Here is a 16,411-nt window from a genome sequence, read left to right as displayed (position 1 = left end):
AACAGTTCTGTTGGAAGACGGACAATCAATGATTATGGATTGTGATAGTGGATCAACTCTCGAATCTCAAACGGTACACCCAAGTACATACTACCTATCAGACTCTCTCTAAAAAAAAATAAAATCTCAAGATAGCTAAAAAAGTTTAATATCTAATAATAAGATCATTTCCAATCTTGATTGGATTTTTGATCTAATTACTTTATTTGTGATGTATGAAAAATATCCACTTGAAGCGTTAATTTATCATCTCTGAGAAATCCATGAAGTTCTTCTATTATCCTCTGAGGATGTTTGGAGAATACAGCTAGGTAAACTCTGGGTTATACAATAAATCTTCTGAAAATCATATAAAAAAAAAAAAAAAAATGCAGCGACGCTTTTATTTTTACACTTATCTTCTCTGACCAGTATTGTCAAATTTAGGCTGTTGGTTTGATAAATTTTTCTAGTTTTTGATAATAATTATGAATAATTTTATTAGTCTAGGAAAAATAGACCCAGGGGAATATAATTATAGATGAACGGCGCAGAAAAGTGCTTGAAGCATGTCCCGGAATGCAATAGCAGGGTTGAGATAGAGGAAATAAAACTGAATATCACTAGTGGGGCTCGCTTATTTGGCGGGATGTTATCATCCGATCTCCCAGTCGTCCCTTCCGAAACGAAATAAAAATGTAGTCGACGAAACAGGGCTCGTAAAAGAAGGCAATAAAAAGGGAAAAGGGATCCAAGGAGGGGACAAGGCATCGGGAGAAAGGGGGTGATAACAAAATTATCGCACCCTATTTACTCCGCTCAGCTCCGCCTTCATCTCAGGAAAATAAGGGTTAAAATAACAATTTCCTCCCTCTCAGGAAACGTTTCTCTATCTTTGAATAACATATTTCGAATTGAGCAAGAGTGGATTTGGTTTCCCAGGTGAATTTTTGAATGAAATCAGCAATAACGTCTCAATGATGTCTTTTTATCTTCAGAAAGTTTTCAGAATCTTAAAAACCCAGTAAGCTATTTTTGAAGTGTTTGTTTCATAAAAATCCTCCATATTGCTTTAAATTATGTTAAAGTGAAACTCAGGGAAACTAATCAATTTGGTTGTGAATATTTTTGTTTTTAATTGATTTGTTACCTATACATGATAGTATACTATACAAATTTGTACACATGATTAATATATCACACATCGCAACACTAACACTAATGCCAGCTCTGCACCGGTAGAACACATGCTTTGAGGATCCAGCCATTGCTGGCACTCAGTGTGTATGATTAGGGGTCAAGGAGGTCCCGAGGTCATCGTCGGTTAAGGCGACGTGGTGGGTTGTCAGGATGGGAATGAGTGGAGAGGGCTCGAGCATTGGGATGGTGTGGAAGGTTTCGAATCTGGACCGGATTAGTTCGTTGTCAAAAGGAATGTTGAGGTCTTTGTGGATAGTGAAGTTAGTGAAATAATAAGATGCTTTGACAATTTGTCTAAGAACTTTCAATTGGAAGGATTGGATGCGCTCGATATTGGAAAGCTTGGCAGTACCCGACAATTCCACTCCGTATGTCCATATTGGTCTTGGTAAAGTTTTGTACAGTGTTAGCTTTGTCTTAATTGTCAAAGTCGATTTTGGTCTTAGAGGTCTTCGTAGTAGTCCAAGTCTTGTGTTAAGTTGCTGTTTTTTAAGTCTCGTGTGGGGATTCAACATCAGTTTGCTGTCGAGATATAGTCCCAGATATTTGACTTGAGTGGAAACTGGTATCTCTTTGTTGTTGATGTACAAGACTGCTTTTTCAGCGTAAAAGTACACTGAGTGCATTTTTCTTCGTTCAGCCTTGTCCTCAATTTTTTACACCAGTCTTCGATAAGCTCAAGGTGTTCCTGGATGTTGGAGGTAGCTTGGACAGGATTCGAGTTAGAGGGTAGGATTGCGGTGTCGACCGCGTAGGTAATGATAATAGTGTCAGGATGTATTGGTAGGTCACAGTATAAATGATATGTATGATAAGACCAAGGATACTACCTTGCGGCACACCGGCCTGTATCTGTTTGACTTCCGAGAATTCATTGCCGCGAACCTGAAACAGCGATCAGTTAGGTAGGATTCAATAAAAAGTAATAATGAGAGGGTTTTACAGGGTCTGGCATCTAGGCATATTTTTAAGCTTAAGCTTCCTAACCTCTCATTATTTAAAAAATCGCGGTGTCAGTAGTTAGGTTTACTACGAGAAAAAATGAAACAATATGCAATTGGAAACTAGGAAAATTTGTTTATTATAAACTTTTAGAATTTTCCAAACATACGTAAAATATTCTAGGCAAAAGGTGAGTGATTTATGCATACTGTTTGTACTCTGCTTGCCAATGCAGTCAATTAGGTTTTTCATACCTCCAGAAGCCCAGACTAGAATATCATTGTTTGGTTATTACAGTAGCTAAGAATGCGATATTTCGTAGACAGCTTTGTACTTCCAATTATTTGATGATTTTCCAAATTAAAGAAACAAACCAACCTGTGACACCAGGTTTATCAGAAATCTAAAATTGTTTCTGCTGATTGATAATGAGTTACAAAAATTGAAATTGACTAAAGGTCATTACTTTATTACTCCTGGTTTATATTTTATCAATCCATTTTAATTTTTTCGATAGACTTTTCAACCAATATTCCCCAGGGAAACATAGATAGGTAGTGCAACCATAGTGATTATTTGGAGATCGTGAGATGCGGTCTGGTGTGACGTAGGTTTTAGAAAAAACATTTTCTTTATCGTGCCAACGTTTCGATCTTTATTGAGATCATCTTCAGGGCTCAAAGTGTTTGTTCACATGGCACTCTCAACACGACACCCAATAATGGTACATCCACACATAACACTTTTAGCCCTGAAGATTATCTCAATAAAGATCGAAACGTGGGCAGTTTAAAGAAATTTTTTTTTCTAAAACCTACATCACACCAGATCGCTTCTCACAATCTCCAAATAATCATTAACTAACGGTCACTAAACACCACACATTTATCATACTAATGGTAGATTCTCCTTCGATCCAAAGACTGTTTCGTTCTTGTTTCTGTATTATTATCATTCTTCTACTCCCTGCCCTGGTATCATGCCTATCGGAAATACAAGATTGTTTACATTGATTGATCATTAACCAGATTAACTTTAGATTATTTGCTTATAACGTTGATCTTCAAGAGGTCACTAGGAGTAGTTAAAATGTACTATTTGGGTTTAGACGTGAAACAGGTTCGTACATCTTTAAGAAGATACTTCTTCCCCAAAAAATCTTCAGATTGGTTTTTCCTTGTAGATCAAGGGTGATTTGCTTCGTGTCAGACAGCAGGAAGCAGGACTCATATCGAGTTAGTTTAGATTAAAGTCAAATCATTGTCATATAATTAATAGAAAAAAAAAACTACTTTCAACACGACAGACAAGAATGACACATCTAGACGGAAAACAAACACTTTCAGTGAGCACAAATACTTTGGTTGAATCTAAAATTTTTTAGCATTGTATAAATTCATTTTTTTAAATCTAAAATTTTGTAGCATTGTTTAAATTCATTTTTTCAATCTAAAATTTTCTAGCTTGTATAAATTCATTTTTTCAATCTACAATTTTCTAGCATTGTATAAATTCATATCTTTAATCTAAAATTTTTTGGCATTGTATAAATTCATTTTTTTATCTAAAATTTTCTAGCATTGTTTAAATTCATTTTTTTAATCTAAAATTTTCTAGCATTGTATAAATTCATTTTTTTAATCTAAAATTTTCTAGCATTGTATAAATTCATTTTTTTAATCTAAAATTTTCTAGCATTGTATAAATTCATTTTTTCAATCTAAAATTTTCTAGCATTGTATAAATTCATTTTTTTTAATCTAAAATTTTCTAGCATTATATAAATTCATTTTTTTAATCTAAAATTGTCTAGCATTGTATAAATTCATTAATTTTTTGTCAACTCCTACATGTATTTGTAAAATTTAAATAATGTTTATAAATCCCAGGTCCTAAAGATGATCTCAATAATGATCGAAACGTTGGCATGATAAAGAAAATGTTAAAAAACCTACGTCACACCAGAACCTCACGATCTCCCAATAATGAAAAAAAGTTGAATATCTGCGAAAGGGTTGAGAATTGGACCACGATTCATACGAATTTATTTGTAGCATTTGAGGTGTAGAAGGAACTGACGAACTTGACCCTGAGTGATCAAACGGCTAGCGAGTGACCATCTCACAGTCAAAACCCCATATTTTCCTTTTAATTTAGAATTTAGTAAATGTACATTGACACCGGCCTGAGTGCTTGAAAGTTAAGTCGCCTTTAATGTTGAATGCGATAACTAAATAACATATGAGAAGGCGCTTTATTTTCATAAGTAGCTGTCGGCCGTTTATCTGGTGATAACGTCGATAAATCTTTTGTAAGATTTGTTGTAGACTTTGAACGATAAATCGCGTTGTATTTGAGGTCTTTTTCGATGAAAAGCTGGTTGATCCTGGAAGATGAATTTCGACAGTCATTTGCAACGCAAAACACGATGACGTTTTTCAATTCATATACTACCGAAATAATAAAAATTGGAAGTTATAATGAATTTATTATGAATTGTCCTGTTTGGTTTATACGATGGTGTAGATTGTTATTTCGTTTATCGCTCAATCGACCTAATAATAAACATTTGAACTTTCATCTCTTTAGTATTATTTCTATTTTCGTTTGGATCCTCCGATTGGAATTACCGGATTGTTTTTAATATTAACTTGTAAAAGGCAAAAAACACCTGTATTATTTAATCCACTGACAAGTTTCGAGATAATATATATACTATAGAGAGAAAAATAGATACGGAGAGTGGGCGAGTGAGAAAGAAAGAGTGAATTGAGAAAAATCGTGATTTATATGGTTCGATGTAATTAAAAAAAGTGTATGCAGCTTGGAAGCATATTAAACGAAGAAGTTGCTATGAAATTTTCCAAGCTCTACCTTGAATATTTCCATCGAGGTTGCTAATTTAGTATTTTTTAAATTTTAAATTTAGCAGTTGTTGAATGATTTGCTTTTGTATCAAAAATTAAAAATTAAAGTTTGAGATTGGCCTTAAAGGAAATTTAACGGCGTTAATTTTTCAACTCAACCTCGCTGAATAAAAAATAATAAATCAATTATATTAATGTGTTATTTAGCGACCGGTTGTTCGATAATTTGTTGAAGTAGTGAGGAGCGGTCAGCAATGAAATACAATATTTTATGGGGAAAAACAACACGAAACAAACATGACACCACAAGAATAGCACCACATTTTATGTGAACATGAAATATTTGGTTCATAATTTATATTTATATTATTTTTGTATAATTATGTTTCCCAATCAACCTATGTTTTGTAATTCACGCAGGTCGTTTTTCTCTAGTTCAACAAATTAAATATATTGATATTACATTTTTTCGTTATTTAAAACGTTTTTTTCGTACTCTATCCTTGATGAAGTCCACTTGTTTATTGATTTTATTCAGTTTTGATTAAAATTCTGAAGTTGATTTCAAAATTTAAGACTTTAAATTAATCGCAATTGTGAAAATTTGATTGTTGCAAATTCACAATAATCCATTTATGCCTAGTGGTCTAATTTGACCAAATTACCTATTTCAATTAATTATTCTTTTTATGTAAGGTCTTGGTTGAAATGGAAAAGTTAGTGTCACGAGCGGGATTCGAACCCACGACCTTCGGCTCAATTACGCCGCTCCTCTAACCACTTATCACGATAGCTCAAGTGGTTAGAGCAGAGGCGTATTGAGCCGAAGGTCATGGGTTCGAATCCCCCTCGTGACACCAACTTTTCATCCCAACCAAGACCTTACATAAAAAGAATAATTAATTGAGTTAGCAATAATATTGAAAAACTATTACTATCATAACCCATTACACAAGCTGCTCCATGTAAAAAGCAGAAGAGATAGGAGAGAAAATATACCCATTTAACACATGAGAAATTTTCTAGATTATTTAATTACAGTTAAAAATTACAATTCAGTGCCTTAACCCATAATTAATAGTTAATAAAGTTATTAATTATTATTTGTAGGCAGTAATGAAGGTTTGATACCTAATTTAATTAAACCTCACCTATCCAAGTTCGTAATTCATCGAGTTCGATCACATGTGTTCATAAAAGTTTTGTAACTCATTAATTTTTATTTAAAAAATTAAAAATTTACGCCATTTTGAACAAATTACGCGTTAAATTGACGCGATATTTCCATAAAAAATCTACGAACGGTAATTTAGCATAACGTAATTATTTATTCAAATAAATAATAAACTGAATAATTAGCAGAAATGTTGAATATGACTACGATTAGTAGTCTAGTTTAGCATGATCCCATGACATTTCTTTTATTTCTTTTTTTCTGTCCACACTAAAAAAAAATTTGTCTCATTTATTTATTTATTTTTTAAATCATTACGTTAATAACCTGGGGTATTTTATATTAGTATTCTAATTCATAATAGGGGGTGGGCTGTTCAGGGAGTAATTAAGGCTTGTTCAATGTTGAATGACATTTATTAATCCCTTATAAAATAGAGCCAGGTCAAACGGAACATTTTAATAAATATTACAGCATAATATATATGTACAAACAATACACAATTTCTCAGGTTTTAACTATAATAAAACAATATTTACAAAATAATATACATATTATACAACTACATTTAAGGGGAACAAAGCCATTTCTCTGGGCTCACATAGAACATAAATTTATTATTTACACTTTAAAACAAAGTGTACGTGTTACTTAAGGAAAAGGATGTGCGGGGGTGGGGAGGCTTTGGTAATTATCGAAAGGGAGTGCTTTGAGTTAGCGCTTTTCAAGTAGGTCTTCCTTATACGGTTGGAATAATTTCTTTGGCTGAGGAGTCCTCGTGACTCCTGTCGGTGAAGACGAGGGAGGTGGTGGTGATGGCACTGGATATCCACCCGTGGCGACGCAGTTGATGATACCGCACCGGCAGGACGAGGAACCGTCGCAATCCTGTTGCTGAGGTTCTTCTCTGTAGGCGGAAGGCTGTTGTGGCGGCGGTGGATAAGGATAACGGGGGTAATATGCCGGATAAGGGTAGTGCAGACCTGCTGCGGCGGCTTGGAGCAGGGATGCTGCAAGTGCTGGGTCCGTGTACACTGCGTACGGCCAGGCCATCGCCATTCTCTGTCGTTTGTCTTTCATTCGTCTATTTTGAAACCATACCTAAAATTAAAAAAAAAAAGATTAAAAATTGACATTTCCCATGGGATTAAATGTTTTATAATGGGCTATTTAAAAAGAAATCCGAGATCTGTCGTGAACCCTTAGCCGCAATACTTTTCCTTTTTCATAAGCTTATCAGGATTATTACTTCATTGTCATTTTATTTATCCCTGTAATGGCTTTGAGGATACCTGCGAGTTTCCGTTAGAAACGGTACCTGATTAACTTGAGAGAATCAATAACTATACTTATGAGCTTAAGAACTTTCAAAGTAAAACCGACCGATTGAACAGAAGCCGATTGGTTAAACCTTTCGATCTGGTTCAATTTCTATTCAAATTGAACTACGAAAAGCTTATTATAGCAATTAAATCCATTTTACGGCATTGCTCGAGAACTATTTAAGAAGCGTAAAGTTTACCGGGTCGAAATTATACAATAAAACGTCCTCTAAAAAAAGAAGTTTTTGAAAGCTCCGCCTCGGCGGATGAGGAAGCACATGGCCCGAAATTAATTTTAAGTGAGGAGATACGAAGACCGTTTTTGTCGGTACCATTAGCACATTTTCTTTATCTGGCATTGGGATGGAAGCCTTTGAAGTTCCGACACGTGTGATCTCATCCTAGTAACTCGGCAATACGCGCTACCGGGATTGAAGGGCGGTTATCGTTTTATGACCCATTATTACTCAGATGATTTTATGTTTTAGGACGGCTTGGCAGCCGGGTACTAATTGCTTTATTATTCACCTTGATCGTCGACTCGGGAAGGCTGAGCTGGGCAGCCAATTCGCACCTCCGAGGTCTCGATACGTAGTTCTCCTTGAAAAACTCTTTTTCCAAACGTGCTAGTTGGTCCCTGGTGAACGCCGTCCTGTACCGGCGGATGTTGCTTTCCTGGTTGGGCGCCTCTTCTGTAAATAACAAGTTTTTATCTTTAGAAAAAAATATACCAGGACGAACTGTCTCCAAGGCACTTAGCCACTCCCAACATCCGGGGGGGACGGGGCAGGATGGCTCGCACAGCAGGTGAGGGTGGACAGATGAGCCAAATCGGTAATTGTACGCGGAATTAATGGGTCGGATTGACCGGAACCCCCATCTGCCGATGTTTGACAAATCGACCAACCCCCCCGAGTGGCCGCGCATTCACTTTCACGCGTTAATATCCCACAAATGTATGTCCAGTATGATATACGCGTCAATAACTCTGATCAAAGCAACAAGTCCATTCATGTAATACACCCCAGTTTAATTTTATCATCTAATAATATAATCATAACGATTATGTTTCAATCAAGCAACATGCAACAACATACCCTAACCAATAACACATAAATTTCCCTCATGTCTACGGGGTGATGTTGAAGTTTAGTTTTTTCAGATCTTTTTGGTTTGCACACTCTGGCCGTTTTGGCCAGGCGCATTTCTCCTTCTCGACATGTTCAGTGGTCGTTCGTTGGTTTGTCAAATAGTATCCGTTTTTTGACTATATAGACCACTGAAGATGGCGAGAACCTGTAATGCATCGACCAGACCAAAAAAGCCAGAGAAGGCAGACCAAAATGATTGGGAACTGACAAAACACAAACAGTATGAAAACAAAACTTTAAAAAATATAATTAAAGTCAATTAATTATTCTCATCCAAGGCATTGGTTGAGATGAAAAATTAATTAAGTTAAAAAATTCATTTAAAATTATTTAAAAAACTGTTGATACAAAATTTAAAAAAAATTAAAATTTTTCATGTTCATAAGTATGGTTTATAATATACGTATTGCTATTGATCATTAGAAAAAAAATATCCATGATTTACGTGAAATATATTTATTATCCCGCTTAAATTTATTAAGGCTTGATGAATACTTTCTAATATTTCTATATAACCTAATAATCTTATTTGGCCCTATTACTCAAAGTAATTATTTCAATTAATTATTGTTTTTATCTAAGGTGTTTGGTTACGGGATCCCGCTCGTGATACTAATTTTTTGTGTCAACTAAAAACTAGATAAAAAGAATAATTAATTGGAATAATTATTATGGTGAATTATGACGACTAAGCAAATAAGGATCAAAGTTAATTATTTTAAGTGATTTTTATTATTTTTTATGCTTTTATTGTAGTGTGGCTGAGTCGAAAAATTAGTGACACGAGCAACTGGAATGCAAGAGGATTTTTTTTTAATGTGAGACAAGTTGTAGACAAATTTCGACAGGAATAAGGCTTAACAATTTTTTTGTTAGGACATGCGGTAGTTCATGTTTTTAAATTATTAAAAATTTAAATTCTAGATTAAAGTAGGACGTGATTGAGGTCTGTGTTTTGGTTATTGACTTGAATTAACGTTTTTGTGTTAAGTATAATGGAATGTACTTACGTTTTAAGTGATCGTCCTTTTTCGGAGAGTCTAAGCTACTGTCCTGGCTGTTTTGGGACTGGCCCAAAGAGTTCTGGTAGCCAGGAGGCAGCAAGTCGACGACTATAGAAGGCGGGACGGCGTTACCCTTCAGCATAGCGTTCGCCTGCTGAGCAAGGTGATGCTGCCTGTCCGTCTGCATGACCTGTTCCGGGAGCAACCTATAGACTTGCATGTTCACCACTGGCTGTCGGCGTGTAAGAACGGGCGGGCGCTTATAAAGTCCCCCACTACCGTACGGGGCACCATTAGGGCCTATCATTCTGGTGGGGGCCCCGCCCTCGGCCGCCCCATTGGCCCTCGCCTGCGACCCACCCCCGCCCCGGCGATTTCATTCATGTGATAATGCCCCATTCCGAGGCCCGGGGGATCCACCCCCCTCCCGGCACACAATATCCACCCCTATTAAACCCTCTTCGCCCTTTTACAAGCCGCCGTCCCTTTTATAAGGCTCGCTTATTAGAGTTCCGAGTTCCCTTCCAGTTACAATATAATTAGGGGAGAGGGAACGCGAAAGGGCCAGCCTCCTAAAACCCTCTCATCACAGTCCAATCAACCCTTTTCGTCCACCTACCCAACATTAACAAAGATTAAACATGACAAATTCCTTACATCCACGCCAGTTCCACTTACCAACTAATGACACATTCCACCGACCGCGTAGGTGAAAAACAGTCGCTTTCCTGAAAAATTATCATTTTGCTACAATTGATCCTTCATAGCGGATTAACGGAATATTAATAAAAGCAATGATTAATTACTCGTTTACAATGAAATGATTTTGGAATGAATAACTAAACACCAAGTAAAACACCTACTTAGATGTTTCACCAGTTTTTTTGTAATTTTGTGTACAATTTCTGGAGCAATTGGTATCTGAGATTACAATGAGAAAACAATTAAAACATCTACTTTTCCTATTTGTTTAGATATATCACCAGTTTTAAATTTTTTTTTGAATTTTGGGTACCATTTCTGAAGCGATCGGTATCTGAGATCTAGTAGAAATAGTCGAATACATCAAAACTTAAACACATCCACCGGCAGCTGAAATAAATCGAGAAAACATATTTTTTAATTTTTTTGATATTTAGATGTTTCACCACGTTTAATTTTTTTTGCATTTTGGGTACAATTTTTGGAGCGAATGGTATCTGAGATCTAGTAGAAATAGTCGAATCAAAAGTCCAACTCGCAACTAACACTTCCATCGGTAGCTAAAAACTAAAAACCAAGTAAAACACCTTTTTAGAAATTTTTCGATATTTTAGGTGTTTCACCAGTTTCAATTTAATTTTTTTTTACTATTTTGGATGTTTTACAATTTGTTACAATTTTAGGAGCGATGTTTTTGTTTTCTTAGATATTGCCTAAGCCCAAATTGCTGGATAAAACAATTTTTTTTATAATAGTTATGTCCTTACTATTAAATTTTGTAAAATTCCTCCTGGAGTCTGCTGTGTGATGATCTTTTAGTCTAGTCTACTCGCCTTTTTTTCGCTTTGTTCAGACATGTTTTTGGCTTATCTTCAGCGATGGGCAATATCAGGTTGTCAGGGTTATAAGCAGGGAGAGACACCGACAATACCCCAATCATATTCCAATCAACCCGTTTCTTCCACCCACCTACAATGATGACTACACCATAGATGAAAAGTACACTATTTTATTTACCAAATAATGATAAATTCCACAGATCGCTTAGACGGAAACAAACCCCTCTGAAAAGGGCGAGAAGTCGAAAGAAACGAGCAAAAAATACGGAAATAATAGGAAACGACTAAACTGCTGGTTCAACCCTCCGCAGATATGTGCAAACCTCGCAATTGCATGTCTTAAAAATGATAATAGTTGTGAAATATTGTTGTGATGTCTGCATAAGATATCGTAGAGAACTGACTAAACATAAAATCAACCCAATTTTAATGTGAGTGGAAATCCATCATAAATCAATAATTTAAATAATTTATGAATACTGGGAACCACACCGAGCCAGCATTGAAGATAGCGAGAAGCCAAAACGCTCTCACAGGCAAAAGAAATGAGCATATGGACGAAAATGGTCGGAAACGACCAAACTGGTTCATCACCCCGCAGACCTCAGAAGGAAAATTCTCGTTTTAACAAAATGTCTCATGGTTAAATTTCCTTAACTTGTATCTAATTTCTGATTAGTAGAACAAACGCATAAACTTAATAATTAACTAATTGGAACTGTTAGTAATTTATTGCCCATAACAAAAAAATTGTATTAAAACCTTGTAGGGTTGCAATATTAAAGTAACCCAGATTTCCGTGCTTTTTTTTCTTTCGTCGTGAAAATAGATTTTTCAGATTTAAAACTGAGATTATAACAATTATTTACTAGGATAATTTTGTTGTATTTATTTTTACAAATATTTATACTTATTTTTAGAGGAAACATTTACACGAGGCTGACCATTTCTAGGACAAGCATTACCAGCAGGCAGCCAGTTATTGGCCATCATCATAGGGCTTTTTCCAGAAGGAGAAAAAGTGAAGCCGCTCCATAAATCAAGGCGTAGGAAGGAAAACTGGCGTAGACCTGAGAAAATGGCGAGGGCCGGTAGCGGGACATATTTTCAAGTTATTAAAGACTCTTCCAGAAAGGCACAACTCAATAAACGACAAAATCCTGGGAAAACTGTAAGATTTATTGGGCCGGCCTCTTTGCACCAAAAGAACCCTTCCAAGGGCCGGCCCCGCAACGATTAAAAGCGGCGTACGGTTCAAAAGGAGATTTGCGGATTTTTCCAGCAACAAAACGGGAAATAGTTGAAAATCTAACTAATCCTGGCCATCGATTCAATCCAACGCCGAAACCAAAACATATGGGAGTTTTGTCACGTTTGAAAATTGCCGACAAGTTTGGTTGTCTGTCTCGTGAAACCTTCGTTAAATTTCGTTTTTTTTTTCTTTTTTTGAGACTGGTTGTTTAATAATTTGTTGGATTGGTGAAACGCTGTCAAGACTGAAGTAGTTTAGAAAACAACTTTTTCGTTTTTTGAGACGATCGTTCACACAATTTCACACAACACCAATATCACACCACAAGAATAGCATCACACTCTATGCCCTGAAGATGAGCCGAATAGAGGTCGAAACGCCGGCAAAACATGAAAAAGGTTTCTTTTCCAAACTACTTCATTTTTTAGGGTTCCTCACGAATCCAACAAATTATTCATTATGATGTGTGTTATTTTAGTGACCGTTTGTTTAATAATTCATTAGATTCGTAAGAAGCTGTCAAGAATGAAGTAGTTTAGAATGAAACCTTTTTTCATTTTTTGAGACAATTGTTCATCCAACACAAATATCACACCACAAGAATAACATCACACTTTATACCCTGAAGTTGAGCCGAATAGAGGTCGAAACGTTGGCAAAAAAAAATGAAAAAGGTTTCTTTTATAAACTACTTCATTTTTGACAGCTACTCACGAATCCAACAAATTATTCATTATGTGTTTTTTTTTGTTAGTGGCCGGTTGTTAATAATTTGTTGGATTCGTGAGAAGCTGTCAAGAGTGAAGTAGTTTAGAAAAGAAACCTTTTTTAATTTTTTGAGACAATTGTTCACTCAACACAAATATCACACCACAAGAATAGTATCCCACTAATGCCCTGAAGATGACCCGAATAAAGGTCGGAACGTCGGCAAAACCTGAAAAAGATTTTTATAAACTACTTCATTCTTGACAGCTCCTCACGAATCCAACAAATTATTCATTGTGATGTGTGTTTTTTAGAAGTAGTTTAGAAAAACACCTTTTTTCAATTTTTGAGTCAACTGTTCACACAATTTCACAAAACACCAATACCACACCACAAGAATAACATCACAATTTATGCCCTGAAGATGACCCGAATCAAGGTCGAAATGGCGGCAAAAAAAAATGAAAACGGTTTCTTTTCTAAACTACTTATTTTTGACAGCTCCTCACGAATTCAACAATTTATTCATTGTGATGTTTCCAGCTGCCGAATTTAAATACTTTATGCCTTTAATTAAAAAATCGTTAATACTATTATTACTAGCAATTTCTGAATAACAATATTGCTTGTTTGGAGGTTCTTCAGAAAAAGTTCCTATTTGTTCTAGCAGGTTCAATTGTAACTTGAGTTTGAACATTATTTTAAATCATTGGATAGAAGGGTTAAGGATTTACATTTTGTCGATAACAGAAATCAATGTAAAAAAAGTTTAAATCTGAAAGCATCTGTTTTTTATTTTTTTTCCCCCGATATGAATTAAGGTTTGTTTGAGATTTAGAAATGTCTGTTCCCAAATTAAAAGACGAGTGTTCGTATGATTTTGATCCATAAAATAGAACAAGAGGAATGATTGACAATTAAGATAACTCATGTATTTACTCAAAATTATTTCTAGAAAAGGTTTCCAAGGATGCCGTCGTGAAGTGAAAAAAGTTGTATGACCCATTTGTCGAACGACGAATACCGTGCAGGCTGGTTTCTTTCTCCTTCCATGATGAGTACTTTGTTGACTTGATCGATTTTCCCTTTGATTGTCTTGTCGAGGATGCAAGAGACTAGGAGTTTTTCAACTTCATCGTCCTCGATGTTGAGCTGCTTGGAAATATAGGGTATCTTGAGTCTGCGATAAGGCTTGATGATCTTGAGCAGAACCTGGGAACGGCAGTTTTTCGTCAGCAGTTGCAAATGATCCCGTATAAAGGGGTCTTCCGTCAGGTGTTCCTTGTTCGAACGGAGGACTTCCTCGAATTTGCTCAGATTTCCGTTTTGGTACGCCGACACGAGCTTGGTCATGGCGAGGATCTCCGGATCGTTTTTATAAGGTTTCACCTCTAAGCAGTCGAAAGGGTTGATGTCCGAACTCATCAGCATGCTTGCGAGGACGAGGTACTTGAGACAGCTCGTCCTTCTCGAACTGCCGGATTCGTCGTAACTCCTGAAAGCTTCGAAGAAATCGTGGCGGGCTTTATCGTATTGCTCTTCGGACAGGTGCAGCTTACCGCCGCATTCTCGGATCACGCCCATTATCAACGGATGCGGGATCGCGGACTTGATCCTCAACGACTGCTCGTAAATCGCTTTCAACTTTTTCGTGTTCTTCTGACTCGTATACATCTGTATCTCCAAAGCCAGGATCTCCATCAGTTGCGTGCCCCTTTGCGGATCGTCGTCCCCGTCGTCTTTCTGGCAAGCTTGTTTCAATTGCTTTATTATTGCAGGCAACTTTTTGAACTCGCCCATTTCATAGTACAGTTTTCCTAACTTGGTGAAGATCTTGAACCACAGCCTGTTGTTCTTCGTCTCTTTCAGAGCTTCCAAGGTCATCTCGTAAAATTTCTGCAACAACCCCATGTCGTTGGAGGACGAGATGTAGTCCAAAATTGCGTTTATGGACTTTTCGCTGTGGTTCTTGCTCACCGTCGTTTTTATGTACTCCAAAAGCCGCTTGTAATTGGAAATCATGTCCTCGTATTTGCCGAGCTTGAACAAAAGTTTGATCACTTGCTTCAACGCTTTGAACCCCCATTCGGTCTTCTTGTCGCCCTCGAGCTCGACAACTTTTAAAAAAGATCCCAAAGCCAAATTCGGCTCTCCTTTCAGAGCTTTGGAGTTGTAGTACTGGTTCTCCAAAACCGGATCGGCCTCGGAGCTCTCTTCAGTGTACTGCAGATCGCAATCATCGTATTCCTCGCCGAAACATAAGTGCTCAGACATTTTTCGACCTAAACAAGACAATGAATAGATCCGAAGTCTACAAATTTACACGATTGCTCCTTAAAAATTTATATAAACGGCCAAAATAAACTATTCATGCATTTTATTTACTTTTTAAAATTTTGACAATTTTTGTCTCAAAAAATTTTTTTTTTATGTGTTACTATTATTTAATTTTCAGTTTATTGATCATGTGTTCCATTTCGCAATTGTTATTCAAATCGTTAATCGATTTTACCTGATATATTGAATTTGTTATACACTGGGTCATGCACTTGGTTTTATTTTTTTAAAATGTTTTTTAAAATTTTTATTTGACAACAAAACTATTTTTTAACAATAAACTAGACTAACCAACACGTCAAGAATTATTAGTTACAAGATAGTTAGGAGTTATATTGGAATACAAAAAAGGATTACATTTTTCGTAAGGAGTTTTTAGTGTTGTTGATCTAAGAAATAAGGCCCAATCACAGATAAGATTTGTTTGAGTTGTTATTTCTCTAAGATGATTACATTATTTCAATTTAGAATTTGTGAAAAATGGTCCGACAATCAGCAGAATTGAGTTCCGTTTTAAAATTCATTTTTTCAGCAATCGCTAAGTAGGGAAATAATCTGAACGTTCTCATTGCCCATGCATGAATGTCGAATGGAATGAATGAAAATCATGCATGTCAAATCATGAGATAAAAAAAAAGTTTAAGACTGGTCGAGACCAAGGAAAGTTTAGATGATAAGCGAGAATTGCTTAGACAAGCCTCAAAACAACCGATAATAAGTGCCCACATTAAAAATCTAATCAAAACAAATTTTATCTGTCGTCTTTCTTTTTGTCATTTTCCTTTGCAATTTACATTTTTTTACGGTTTTAGACGACTCAATTTTTAGTCGTTAACAAACGTGAAACTTTGATTAATATGTGTAGTATTTCACACCAGACCGCAACTCACGTTCTCCAAATAATCTTTGATTAATATATAAAAATATATATAAA

At 35.9% G+C, this 16,411-nt stretch overlaps 2 protein-coding genes across 3 annotated transcripts; both read right to left on the bottom strand.

The window, feature by feature from the left end:
* Window positions 1–6,559: 6,559 nt before the first annotated feature.
* On the bottom strand, window positions 6,560–9,982 carry LOC106664662 (homeobox protein prophet of Pit-1). 2 transcript variants are annotated; one of them, XM_014390591.2, is made up of 4 exons: window positions 9,646–9,982; window positions 8,013–8,176; window positions 6,857–7,263; window positions 6,560–6,813 (listed from the first exon to the last, which is right to left on the bottom strand). In XM_014390591.2, the coding sequence occupies exons 1-3, from the start codon at window positions 9,944–9,946 to the stop codon at window positions 6,877–6,879; spliced, it is 852 nt and encodes a 283-aa protein (XP_014246077.1). In that variant the 5' UTR covers window positions 9,947–9,982; the 3' UTR covers window positions 6,560–6,813; window positions 6,857–6,876. The 2 variants fall into 2 exon arrangements, with proteins under 2 accessions (XP_014246077.1, XP_014246075.1); XM_014390589.2 differs by having other exon boundaries at window positions 6,607–7,263.
* A 4,065-nt stretch (window positions 9,983–14,047) lies between these two features.
* LOC106664644 (COP9 signalosome complex subunit 2-like) lies at window positions 14,048–15,578 on the bottom strand. The gene has a single exon (XM_014390562.2). The coding sequence runs from the start codon at window positions 15,412–15,414 to the stop codon at window positions 14,092–14,094; it is 1,323 nt and encodes a 440-aa protein (XP_014246048.1). The 5' UTR covers window positions 15,415–15,578; the 3' UTR covers window positions 14,048–14,091.
* Between the last annotated feature and the right edge of the window lie 833 nt (window positions 15,579–16,411).

Source organism: Cimex lectularius, unplaced genomic scaffold (assembly GCF_000648675.2).
Source record: "Cimex lectularius strain Harlan isolate CLEC.00 unplaced genomic scaffold, Clec_2.1 scaffold8, whole genome shotgun sequence".
Classification (NCBI taxonomy): domain Eukaryota; kingdom Metazoa; phylum Arthropoda; class Insecta; order Hemiptera; family Cimicidae; genus Cimex; species Cimex lectularius.
This window is presented reverse-complemented; position numbering and strand designations above follow the sequence as displayed.

What these genes read in the sequence shown, in the direction of transcription:
- LOC106664644 (XM_014390562.2), bottom strand. Translation starts at nt 15,414, where the DNA reads ATGTCTGAGCACTTATGTTTCGGCGAGGAATACGATGATTGCGATCTG.
- LOC106664662 (XM_014390591.2), bottom strand. Translation starts at nt 9,946, where the DNA reads ATGATAGGCCCTAATGGTGCCCCGTACGGTAGTGGGGGACTTTATAAG. An exon ending in AAAGGACGATCACTTAAAAC is followed by an intron (nt 8,177 to 9,645) that starts GTAAGTACATTC and finishes TGTTATTTACAG; the next exon opens with AAGAGGCGCCCAACCAGGAA. An exon ending in TTCCCGAGTCGACGATCAAG is followed by an intron (nt 7,264 to 8,012) that starts GTGAATAATAAA and finishes TTTTAATTTTAG; the next exon opens with GTATGGTTTCAAAATAGACG.